The 13,513-nt window shown below is 37.3% G+C and overlaps 1 protein-coding gene across 12 annotated transcripts in view; it reads left to right on the top strand.

Annotated features, from left to right (window-relative positions):
• Positions 1-13,513, top strand: part of NFIB (nuclear factor I B) — a 334,297-nt gene that overhangs the window by 271,821 nt on the left and 48,963 nt on the right. For all 12 annotated transcript variants that reach the window (XM_074953411.1, XM_074953406.1, XM_074953408.1 and 9 more), the window contains exon 7: positions 12,912-13,043. In XM_074953411.1, coding sequence (XP_074809512.1) covers positions 12,912-13,043 — 132 coding nt within the window. The remainder of the gene's footprint in view (positions 1-12,911; positions 13,044-13,513) is intronic.

Raw genomic sequence — 13,513 nt, 5'->3', positions numbered from 1 at the left:
AAGAACAGAAATAAGTAAGCTAAACCAAAACAAACAAACAAAAATCAAATCAAAGAGGCTCTGGGTTGATCAAAACAATGGCCAGTCATTTCGTATTTAATTTTTTACGTTGAATGCATTATTGTACATGCCATTGTTCTAAACATAGCTCTTTCCTTGCCATCAGACAATTGCTCCAAAATGTAAATAGAGACTGTGGATTTGTTGTGCAAAAATGTAGTCATTTTCTTTAACCAAAGTTAGATTTCAAAATTAGTTTCCTTTTTATATTTGATGAAGCCAGATTATAAACATTTTTGAAAGAGAGCGAGCCTATCATTATTTCTCATTGTGCAATCATTGTGCTGTCTTGGTGGTTTACTTCAGTTGTCTTAGGAATGTTTGGGAATGCTAGAGAAATATGTGGTACCACAGGAGTATGAGGAACAGATTCTGAAAAATTTCCTTTAAAAAAGGAAATGATTTCTTAATTATTTTAATGGACCGGACAGCTTTGTCTTCTTTTGAAAAATACATACAGTTAACTATTGAAGGAAGATCATATAATTACTGTTACATTTGCTTTGACATACAAAATATGAGGTACAGTACTCTTCATGTGATCTTACCAAAACGAATACAACACTTCAAAAAGCTACAGTAGATTTCCCAAATAAATGGGATGCAGTTCTGACTGCAAAGATCTTTTCTAAAATGTGGTCATTAGTCATAAGAAGCATAAGTTGTGATCCATTAAGAAGCAGCATATTGGAATGGATCAGACCCTGTATTGAAATTAAGGAGCTCAGGTTCTATTTCTGTTGTGAGACCTTGGGAAAGTCACGTAAGTGTTCTGTGCCTCAGTTTCCCCATCTATAAGATTATAATAATTATACTCACTTTCCTGTATGAAGTCTTAGAGATATATGGATTAAGACTCCTTTACAAGACCTAACTATTTTTTGTATTACCTTTTGAAATATAACCTTTAAGGAATGTGAAATACCAAGTCCATATTAGATATGAACTTTTGCAAATTACTACTCGTCAGTTGATTGTCTCATTGACTTTAGTGGACTTTGAATCAAGCCTAAGTGCACATCTACCAATTGGAAATATATATTTGTTTTAAAATAATATGCCTTTACACTATAAAGTCTGTCTGGCTAACCTTGATGAACTCTGAATGTCTGTTTGTATTAAGACAAAACTTCGATTTTCTGTGATGCAGGAATAACATTTCAGTGAAATTGATGCATAAATGCAATAGCAGATTTTTGTGAAATTCTTAGCAAATAAAATTTTATGTGGAAAACTCCCCTTACATTTGGAAAAGAGAATTCTTAAAACATGACAAACAGGTTGTCACCCGTCGTTATACAGGGAAAGTGGCATGGCTTAAGAAGACCCCAGTTCATTTTTTTTTTTAAAGATAAACAAAGAACTGGTGGAGAAACCCTTGATTCATTGTCTGGTAAGTAACTGAGTATTTTTTTTAAATGAAATCAGACCGGAATAACTTAAGAAGAGTACATTATATATACATGTATGACCTTACTAAGCTAGATTTTGAAAGCAAAGTATATTAATATAATAGCAAAAAAATCAAGTAAAGTCATACTTTAAATGTATTTTTATCATAGTATTACAACATTGTTTAAAGTAAATATATATAACCTACATTTATAAATGGTACATATCATAACTAAGAAATACAATTAGAGATTTATGTGAAATTCTGCAGAAGTCAGATGTTCAAAAATACTGAAAGTCAATGTACAATGAAATAAATTTTAATTTTACAGTTTCTTCATCATGTTCCCTCTCTCACACTTCACCCACATCTGCCAACAGTCAAGAATCAAGATGCCAACATACCATTAAAACAGAAACAGCTGGACTCTCTTCACCGGTTGACCGCCCAGCAGCTATTGGATGCTCCTCTTCTCAGGCCCAAGCCCCCTTTGTTGGATATCCCTCTTCTGGACACTTGTCCCCTCTTGCTTTTTTCCCATCCACTGGACACTCCTTCCCTATTGGGCCCCTTCCTGATGGCACTTTCCTTCTTGGGCCCTCTTCTCATGGACTATCTAAAATTGACATTTTAATTTCTGAAGTGAGGGAATTGAAAGAGGAAGTAATTAATGCTGTCCAGGAATTGAGAACTATAACAGATCACCTAGGTTACCTGGTGGCCTATATTGGACAGAGTTCAAGAATACCTCCAACTCCTGGTGCACCTACAGAAGGCTAAAGCATATGCTTTAGAAATACATAGTCTCCATCTGACAGATGCATTCATCTTATAAGGTTAATCTTGATGAATATCTGTTAAATGTTTCTGTGTCTTCAGTTCAGTCTAAATTCCTAAAATCTTTGTATGTCAAAGAATGTTTTTATGCTGATTTATATCCTGCTAGTGAATTTTGTTTAGATCCAATTTTGTATTTCCTTTTTAATAGCTCAAAGTTCTCTTTAATAAATGTATGTATTTCTTATGCATATATCTTGATTTTCTGTGTTACTTTTAAGTGTATTTTGTGCAACAAAGTCAGACACTGACACTGAAAGAAAACTATTCATTTTCTTAACCTCAACAGTCTTAAGGTAAGAAGTCCTTTTCATCATGAATAAGCTTTGAAATGTATTTTAAATCAAAGTTCTTAATTGCAGTTGACCTTTCTGAGTCTGTTGGCAGCCATCATGCTGAAAACTGGCATCATGGTGATAATAGCACTAGCATAGAAGTTTTGTGTGAGAGACTATACACCAGTTTCTGACCTACTTCCCTATTGGCTTAAGAAGCAGAAATAGATAATGTTTAATATTCAAGCAGTATGTCTAATTTTTCAACATCAACATTCCTCGTATGACACTTAATCCAGCATTAAAGTAAGTTTGGATCTGATTTGCTTTGGACTTCCTTAGTGTAAGTTTTATAAGGAATGTCTCTTGTAAACATAATTGCAGATGCTAGCAGTAGGTTCAGCAATAGTTTAATTAGGGTGAAAAGTGCTTCTTACCTTTTGAGTTTTGATAGCTGCGCTCAGCGGAACAGGTAAAACAATTCTCAAAGACTTATTACTTTGAAAAGACAATTACAAATTAAAATATAATGAATAGTATACGAACATAGTGTCATATTAACATCAATGAGAGTTCCACACATTCATCAAGCATAGTATATGATCCATTGTCAGGTGAGAACATGCTATAGTTTATCTTTATGTTAACTTTAAACTCACCAGTGAGCAGAATAAAGAAATAGGGTTCACTCACAGGTGTCAAATCCTCAACAGATGCAAATGGGTTTCACCAGCTAAGGGTGAAAGTCTAGTCCCACTGAAGTCAATGGTACAACTCCCTGATCCTATGAGATGTGGAATGCCTTCATCTTCTGTAGGAACTGGCAATCAGTGCACCCTCCCCTGAAGAGACTCATATTTTCCTGAATAGCATGTTTTTCTTACTTCATTAACAGTACACCTGTGGGAGGGGGAACTGTATGCTCAGTCCAAATGTATTTTATGCCTAGACTTGGCTACTTTTTTTTTTTTTTTTTTTTAACATTTAGTAACCAAATCAGGGTTATAATTGTTTGCACTTAGCATACTCCACAGAACAGATGACTTTCATTCTTTGTGTAAGTGGGGAAATGGCCCTGCGACTGTGGGGAATGTTCCTGGTTTATACACTATCCCGGTGGAATTGGCTAGCAAAAGGATCTGAGTCCTCACTCCAGCTCTCTTCACCCAGAGGCCTTTTTGACCTCAAGGGCTCCCCTTCCACTCTCCAGTGTGGCAGAGTCCTCGTAACCCCAACAAGGCTGGGCCCAGGATCCCTGTGAGACTCAGTCCATGGTCTTGTTGTGGTCACTTTGGCAGGGGCGAGGCTGTCCCCATTCTGGGGTGCTCTCTCCGCACTGAACACTTCCCGACCCACTGGTCATTACATACAGTTCAAAGCAAATACAATTGATTAAACAACTGATGAAAAATAAGGAAAAAATGGGAAAAGTTAAAGGAACAAGTAACCTCACTGTGTGGGCATGGGGACGCTACAACCAGCCGTATCTGGAATGCAAAGAAAGTTCACAGTCTGTTCCGCACACATCCCAGGCCTCCTTCCCAGGCCCTGGCTGAGCTGCGGTGATACCAGGCGTCAGACACTTGCTCTGGCGGTAGTCACACGCCTCCAGGTGGCAGGAACCCTTCTTCCCAGCGTCAGCCCTCATGTTGGGGTTGCAATCCCCCGCCAGGTCCGGCCTGCAAGGCCACTTGTCTGGGGGCGTCTCCCTGCGCTGGGCCCTTGCTGTCCAGGGTCCCCCCTTGCTCTTCCCAGCTGCTTACCACACTTGGCCCCACACTGCTCCAGCCCCCAGTTCCAGGCTGCCTCTGGCGGCTGCTGCTCTCTGCAGCTCAGCTCTGCTCTCTGGGTTGCTCCTCCGGTTCTGGCGGCTGCTGCCCTGCTCCCAGCTCAGCTCAGGCTGTTGCTCTCTCCTTAGCTCAATCTGCTCTGGCTCAGGCAGTTCCAGCGGAGGATGGGACCCCAGGTTCCTGAGTCCCTCATTGGCCTGTTTGCCCTGTCAATTGAGCTGCCCTGGAGCGTTGGTCTCTCCCCATTAACCCTTCCAGTTTCTTTTGGTACTGGGAGAGGGCCAACCAAAATCCCCCACTAACTTTCAGTAAGGGGCCAACAATCTCCTTACATTTGTCGCCGTTTTCTCCCATCATCATGCTACCATCATGCTGTCAAATTGTAATTTTGTTCAACCTAAGTCTAATGATTTTATTTCATTGGTGTTTCAAACCACTTCTCAGATTTTCCCATAAATCCTCTAATGTACCACATCTGTTAAATAATCCTAAACTGCTACAAATATGGATTATGATAATATTAAGAGTAAAAACCTTGAGACGTCTTGGCATGAATATTTCTAAATGAATAGCTTTTCCCCAAATTGTCTTATCTCAAAACTCATCTGTAATCTGGTTAAATTAAAAATCTTCCAGTGTTTTTCTGACTCTTACAGTTAAGGTTACAATATTGATTTTATTTTATAGGCCAAGTTTCTTGGATTCTTAGCACTAATAAGATGCTGTGGCCAAGAGCTTTTCCCTGGAGTCATGATGAATGTTAGTGATTTACCTATACCATTATTTAATAAATGACTAAAATATACTTAAAGTCCTGTACAATTTGTTTGGGTCTTTTAATTAGATTTTCCCACAGCCTCCCAGGATGCTTTTTATCATTGCCTGTCCATTGGAATAAAATCACTTAAGGATGATGGATGGATGATGGAATAGACAAGTGTGTTTCTGAAGAGTAAAGAAAAAAGAAAACAATTGCCATGTATATCTAGTGTCCCCTTTCTATAAGATGCATTCTCATAATGTGAGGGTTTTTTTATGTTTTAATAAGGTGTTATAGGGTAGTTTGAGTTTCAGAGAGGTTTCAGCATACTGGTAGAACTGTTTTATCGAGAGATGTTTATGTAACAGCCACATGATAAATATTTGTGGGCTTGGGTTTAGTATCCATTTTTTTAAAGTGAGATTAAAATTACTGCTCTAAGGAATGATATAATCGTAAAATATACTGTATTTAGAACAATGACTTTGTTCCCCACCTGACACAGCCTTGTTCATGAGTCAAAATCATAAATTAAATTATAATGTGACAGTAAGTAATTCCACCCCATTAACATTAAGTTTGCTATTGCTTTCTGATGATAAAACAGAGTGCTAGTCTTCAGGAAGGGAGATTTGTAGGAAATAGATACAGAATTATCACACACTGTTCTTGCAGCATAGCTTGCCATGCTTTCAAAGTAATCTTCATGGGGAATAAATGTAAATGTAAACAAAAAGATCCTTTTTTCAGTATGGCAGTTAATTACTTACAAGCCACATGACACCATCAAACAACTGCTATGGGATTAAGTCCATATGTCCTGTCATATTCTTAAGGATTTTTAAAAATATATATGTACAGATATGATTTTATTCATATTATTCCTCGACACTTAAAATGAGAGCAATGTTTTCCTTGTCTTCCTCTTCCTGTACAATAAACAGCATTGGTCTTAATTCAACCAAATTAAAAAAAAAATAGATTTAAATAATAATTAAATAATTTAAAAAGGTGCTTATCCAAATCTCTGTGTGCACTAACAGATAGTTGTTAATAAAATAAATTATACATTTCAAATGTTAATGTGCAGATTTAAGCAAAATGTCAGGAACTATACTGCATTGCTTTACAAGTAAAAATTAGATTAAACTGTGCTAAAATCAGAGGATATTTAGGTCATTTTTTTCTTTGTGATTGACCACCCATAACAGTAAAAATCCATCTATACTTGTTCATACCATGGTATTTTGTGCTAGTTTGACGTATTGGGGCAATATGGGGGATTATAGATACAGCTTTAAACATACTGTGTATATGAGCACTGGAGTAAGCCCTGTGTACAGCAGCACTGAAATTCTCTATAAAATATCACATTCCTGCAGTCCTTCCTTCATGCTTGCCTCATTCAAATAAAATATTTTATTTTTACTTTCCCCCTGCTTTTTGATTAATGGAGACATTGTCAAGGTTGATAAGCCTCAAAATATACTGCCCGTCAGAGTAGGATTTTTGTAAAATGTTGTTATACTGTACCTCCTTACAAGAGCAGATCTTCCAGGCAGGGCAGGCATAACAGGGATATATGGTGCAGAAGCTAAAAACCTGGTTTATTTGACAATCGCTTATACATACAAATATTGTAAGAACAAAATACGGAGACTGGAAAGCACAACAGATTGATAATGAGATTCAGAACTATAGGACTTTGCACATGAGTGGGAAATGGAGGAGTAAGTTGTGTCTCCTATCTAAAAGATTCCCTTTGGCTGCAATGGGCTTTAGATCAAACCCAATGTTTTTACATTATCTTCCACTTTTTGGTATTTGAATACATTTCACCCTACAGATACTATTTTTTTTTAAATGAAATTGTTTAGGAAACATTTCTACAGGGTGAAATGTATTCAGTTACCAAAGAGAGGGAGATGATGTAAGAACATTGGGCTTGACCCAGAAGCCCATTTCAGCCAAGGCCCTTGCTTCTAATTTAATGAGAAGCATTTGGACTGAGAAAGTGGGTTAATTCTCTGATGGAAGAGTAATAAGTGTGTGCATATTAAAGTTATTCTCGTCTACATTTAGTTATAAATGTGCACACAGTTTCTATCTATGCTAAGATTGACAGAGAAGCAAAATTAGATCTGGCACCAATTTTTAAAATTTCAGCAGAGTAGCTCTGTTCAAACTTCCAGCCAGGCTGCTTCTCAAACACAAAGCAGTCCACAACCGTTGTACAAAATTTGTCTATCTTAACTTGATCTATAGACCTCCAAAATCCCCTTGAAAGATCTTATGTTTGGCTGACACTGAAAGTTGCTACACCTATCCCATCAATGCATCAAGTTATTTGGAGTTGTTTGACTTAAAAAAAAAAATAGCGAGAAAGAAGCCACTTTAATCTTTTATGTTTGAATTGAACTTTTGTGCTGGTGAGATGAATTTCTGAGCTCCTTCAACTCCAAATGATGTCAGTAGGAGCTCAGCATTTCTGAAAATCGGCTTGTAGTCATTACACCCAACCTATAAAGAAGCTGGGAGCCTGATTCTGCTCTCTTACGCTGGTGTAAATCAGAAGTAATTCCACTGAACGCAATTGGTGTGATTCTTCATTGACTTACACTTTTTGTAGCCATTTTCAGCTGTGCACAGTGGATATGAAACACAGCCATTCTGATCTGGTAAGATTTTATACCCGTTTTGCAGAGGTGTACTTGACTCAAGGTGCAAGCAGTGGAGACTCAGGTCCAATGGAGTGTAGAAGGGATGTATTCTGAGATCACAATCTGACACTAGCAGTATCTCCTGCAAATGTCCCTTCTCTGTAATCAACAGGGGAGGAATCTTGAATGGGCTACAGGGATTGTAAAATGGTGCCTGGAAGATAGGGTCGCACGTGTGCGCGCGTGTGTGTGTATGTGTGTGGTGGTGGTGGTGATGTGGATGGGGAAATGTGAAAGTGCTTATGTGGCAAGATTGCGGGGTGGGGCTGCCCCTCACTCCTTCAGGTTTGCTGTCTTTCCATGTCTGGGAGTTGGAGACTGAGCTAGCTAATTGGCTCCTGTGCACCCCCGTCCTCTGTATTTAAACTCTCTTGAGATTTTCAAAAATCCCTGGCTCCTGCTTGCTGCATGAAGGTGCATCTTTGCTATTTTTTAAAATAATGCTATTGATTTAATATCTTTCATTGTAAAGTACACAAACAACAATGTGAAGATGTTCTTATCTGGATTTCTCAAGGCAATGTTAAAACTGAGTTCTAAACATTTCTAACAGGTTGCTGTCCACAGGAGTGTACCTTGCCAAGAAAGATTAGCTAAATTAAGCTATGATATAAAGATATGAATAAGAAGTGATAGAGAATAAATTGGATTAAATAGATTTAATGTTATTTATTCTCTATTTCTACTTAATAATCTCTTCACACTTCTGCACCACCGGCATTATAGAAAAGTTAACAACTTGCTGTGCTTTATCTGAAAAATGAGCAAGTGTCCAAAGCAGGCAGATGGATGTTTGAACTTGCCCCGGATCACCAGTTGACTCCAGCAAAGTTCTATTAACAGGTGGCTCGCCGATTGGTGTGCCATGTGACATTTATCCAGGGAGCTACTTGGATGACAGGCTGCTTCAGTTTGAGAAGAGAGGGTCTTTGCTTTGATGAGGAAATTGCTGAAACTCATGTCTCATTAGTGTTTCCTAAGGTTCTTTGGAAGTGAACAACAGTTTAATTAAAGGCTGACGTAAACACGTTTCTGCACACTTTCCCTGCAGCATTTTATCACATTAGAATTGATCAAAATTGTTGCCTTGGGCTGACTTGAACAGATATACATCTGGAGCACCATTTGTGCAAGCTGCCGATGAGCAGGCTGCATACGCTGGGCTTCACAGCAACACTCTTCTCCCTTCCTTTGTAGATGGAATTACCTTGTTGGGAGATGAGTTAATCTAACTCTTTGTATTTGCATAAGCCTTTATCTCTTTCATGTGATGCTTTAAAATTTATAACATGCTTCAGCCTGGGCATGTATCTACTGTATCTCCGCCATAACATGAGGATATTATGCAAGAATAATTTGAACAGAATGTGAATTCTTAAAAGTATAATCATGTTACATGTTTTTAAGAAAATTCTAAGCAGGACACGGCCATGGGTTATTCTGATTCATGTCGATAGAACATTATGATACACAGAATAGCTTGGTCTAAATTTCTGATTTTGGTACTTTTTCCTCTTCCTATGTGCTAAGTATTTTTCAAAGAATCAATAGAGTACAAATAAGTCTAACTGAAAAAGTATTATATTTTCATTCTCAAAACTGTAGCAATTTTATTTCAAGCATATGTCAAAGAGCATTTGGAAGAAAATAAATAGGCCTGTTTTATATTCTCTTTCCATCACTTGGTCACCTAACTGTATATCTAAAGCTACAGGAACAAAAGTGTAACTCTTGGTTAACATATATGTTTTAAAAGCAAAACAATATCTGTTATTTTTATTTTGTAAGTGTTGGAGTTATCGTTAAAAATTACATGAACTCTTAAGATTGCCTTAGCTAATTATGCTGCATTTAAAGGCCGCAAACATTTGAAAAAACTAAAGATAATAAAAAACTGCCCTTCCTAAGCTATAATGATGTATTTTTTTCGAAAACTGGTAAACCTCTGAAGAAAATGAAACTCATGTGCTCTTACCAGAGTTTGAAGCCTGTCCTTTTGGTCAAGGAGGAGACTACTGTAGTCTCTCTCTATAACCTATACAAACAGTTTTTGTTCTGGCTCTCCTGTAAGCTGCATCTGTTATTCCATGGTGAATAGACCATGAAAGCTCCATTATGATGTCAGTGCATACAAGAGGAGAACAAGGGGGGAATGTCCATCTGAATTACTTCACAATGCTACGTACATTGTTTTAACAAAGAAGCTGCTACATGTATTTCAGCTATTTGGTCTTCACAGTTGTGAATGCTGTTTGTGTCATCCTTCTAAAAGCACTCCACTATAGTATCATGTGTGGCAGGCATTTCTGCTTTAAAGTACAGAGGTTGGGTGATGGGAGTTCATATGGCAGCAAAAGATGTACAGTATTGATTGCCAATAGCCTTCACCTTTATTCAGAGACAATAATCTCTTGTCGTAATAGTCTTATGGTTGTATTCAGTTTTGCTTTGTAATTTATGCTACTCTGTATGTATTGAACTACAGTTGTTTTAAAGGCAAAACATGCGGGTTGTACTAGTCACCAATTTCCTTTTCTGTACATTTTCTTTCAAATTAGGGATGCCACTGGGGGGTTAATGGAAACCCTGATTACATTGCACTTCATATAACATTCTTCTTTCAAACAATTTAAATATTTTGGTTTAAAAATAATAATTAAAAAAAAGCTTTGGCTTGTTTAATGAAGTAACAGCCACAAACTAAATTAAATATCAGTTGTAGTACAGAAATTAGATCTGCAGACATTTGCAAAATCTCTCAGCAGAAGTTAGTTCATTCCTTCAAAAGTTCGTTTGTTGAATGCAGTTTTACGTAAGTGAAAGATCTCCCCACCTCCTACTCTGTGGGTGTTTGATCATCTCCCTCCCTATAGAAGTTTAGCTGCAATATTCAAAATAAAAATCAAATTCAATCCTTTGTATATTTTTATGATATTATACATATGGTATAATAAACTAATTGTGTTGCCAAAAGAGTCTTATCAAGTATTCAGTTATTGATATGTCTTGTGACAGCCAGTGATGGATGCAATGTGTTAGTAAAGGCTGCAGCTATAGGCCATTAGTGCACTTGTCTGTTTTTTCAGACAATAATGTTGGACTGTTTTTGCAGTGGTAGTCTAGTGGAAGAGTCCCAGCCCAAAGCCAGATGTTTGGTTAATTTTGTCCAATGGCTTTTGTAAAGATGTAACTGCTTTCCCTCTTCCGCAGTAGTGCAAAGGTCCTTGTGCTTAGATGAAACAAGTGTCTTAAGAAATGAAGAAGCTAGTGCAGTCATTTGATCAAAAAATGAAATAATCCTAAAATCATGAACTAACATGCAGATTTTATTATAGGATTATAAAATCCCTATTCCAGACTCATTCACCACACTTAAAGCAATTTTAAAAAAAAGTTTATGTAGTTTATCAGATAAATTATATAATCCAAACCTTAACCATTTGTTACTCTTGTCCTTGCTATTTGCTATTAAAAGTAGAAAAATAAAATGTTTGTTATTTCCCTTCAAATAGCACTTTGTTTATTTACATTTCTAAAATGACCAGAGGCACCTATGTCATCACTCAGGTGCCTTTGACAATAATATAAAATTATAATAGATCAGTGTAAACAAAACTTACAGCAACTGTCATAATGTATAATAATAGTGAATACCCTTCAACACAGAAATAAAACAATGTCAACGCTTTCCCTGTATACTCCCCTGGACAAAATTTGCTTCTTCAGCAGCTTGCATAAAAAAGATGAGCCTTGCGCTGGAGGTCCTCAAAGGCTATTTTGGACCCAAACATATTACTAAAATAGGAGCCCTCAGAGAGAACACCCTGCCATCAGCTTCCCTCTTTTATATCAAGGTGGGTCCAGCTCCGTGGTCTTCACAGATCTCAGCTGTGGTAGAAGTCAGGAAGAGGGAATCAGACTCTCAGGTAGAAAGGTCCTAAGCATATGTAAGGTTTTCTAGATCAACACCTTAAACTCAACCCAGATCATAAAGAATTGTCTGAATAAGCTCAAAGTGAGGCACTCTATTTTACAGGGCTGTCCTGCCTTCAACATCCAAGTAAATTTAAGGTATAGCACCAAATACAACACAATACAGTAGTCTAGTCTGAAGGTGACAAAGGCATGAATGAAAATAGCATGGTCTGCATAGCAAAGAAAAGGCAGATGCATTATGGTCCCAATCCAGTATTTATGAATGAGCTTAACTTTAAGCAAATGAGTAGTGCCATTGAGTTCAAGCTGAATCCATACACCGTGGGGATGTATATGCTACAAATATGTGCAATGAATAAATTAAATGGGGAAAAGATTTAATTTCAGATTGAAGTACAATAATTAATGTTAATTAAGGTTTCAGACAAAATACAATGTGTTTACTGTTGTTGTAATTTATAATAGCATTTCTTCATTTTTCACGACCATTGTGCTCTCCATGTTAACAGAGATTTTTGTTGGGATGTAAGCTGGCAGGGAGAGGTGGGAAGGGCCTACTTGAAAAACAGAGAATCTGAATACTGGTGCTTATGTATCCTGCATTTTTAGGAATATCACTGCTTTCGGAAGGGATGGATTTCTGTGTTAAAAATAGTAAATACTTTAAAATGGAATTTTTGTTGTGATTACTCTACATGTGATTGCAGATTTCCGGTAAAAATTACAATAAAATTCCCATCAGCTAAGTGGATATGGTAGAATTGAAAAAAGAAAAGGAGTACTTGTGGCACCTTAGAGACTAACAGGTTTATTTGAGCATAAGCTTTTGTGAGCTACAGCTCACTTCATCGGATGCATACTGGGGAACTGGTGAGGTCAGGGATTTCTTTACTTTCTTGCTTGTCTGGTATGAAGAGAATGCAATTTCTGTTCTGCAAGCCAAAGACCAGTGAACTGTTGTTCATGCCTATTTTGGAAACCAATCATTTAAAATCATTCACAGTGGAGTAGGATAACTGAACAGGGACTTATAAAAGTAGCATAAACATAAATAGTGTATGATTTACAAAATGCCGTGTCGTGCAATGGAATAAGAGGCCTCTGGGTTAACATTCCTGTTTTCTTATATTTCCATTGTAGATATGTCTTCTCCTACAATGAAGAAACCTGAGAAGCCTTTGTTTAGCCCTACATCTCCTCAGGATTCTTCACCGAGACTGAGCACTTTTCCCCAGCATCACCATCCAGGAATCCCAGGAGTTGCACACAGTGGTGAGGGCATATGAAGGAGGAAGAAAACCCTCCATATTTATCTGGTTTCTGTTCCTTTCCCACCCTCTGATAATGATGCATTTATTGAAGCCATTGTTATGGATCTACTCCCATGTATATTACAAATGAAAAGGGAATTGAGTATGTTGCTGAGTTTGGGGTATCCTTGGAGGAATTCTCATTAAAGACAGCTCAGGTAGCCCTTCAGTGCTGTGCAGTGGTGAAGCTAAAACTAACCTGTGAATGAAAGTACATATAATCTCACAGGACAAAATAAGCCCTCCCCCCCATTTTTTGCTTACTAGCATATTATATTTACATGCCTTAATAGGATTTTATTCAATGACGTACATAATGGAAGCCTCAAAATTAGAAAACAATGTTGAACACCCGCATTAAAAAATGAATTAGATACTGATGCCTCTTTTGGGGTAGATAGATGGGTAGATAGAGCGAGCGAGCCACTATCT

Source organism: Natator depressus, chromosome 5 (genome assembly GCF_965152275.1).
Source record: "Natator depressus isolate rNatDep1 chromosome 5, rNatDep2.hap1, whole genome shotgun sequence".
Lineage (NCBI taxonomy): Eukaryota > Metazoa > Chordata > Testudines > Cheloniidae > Natator > Natator depressus.
Note: the sequence above shows the minus strand (reverse complement) of the source record. Positions and strands in the feature narration are given on the sequence as shown.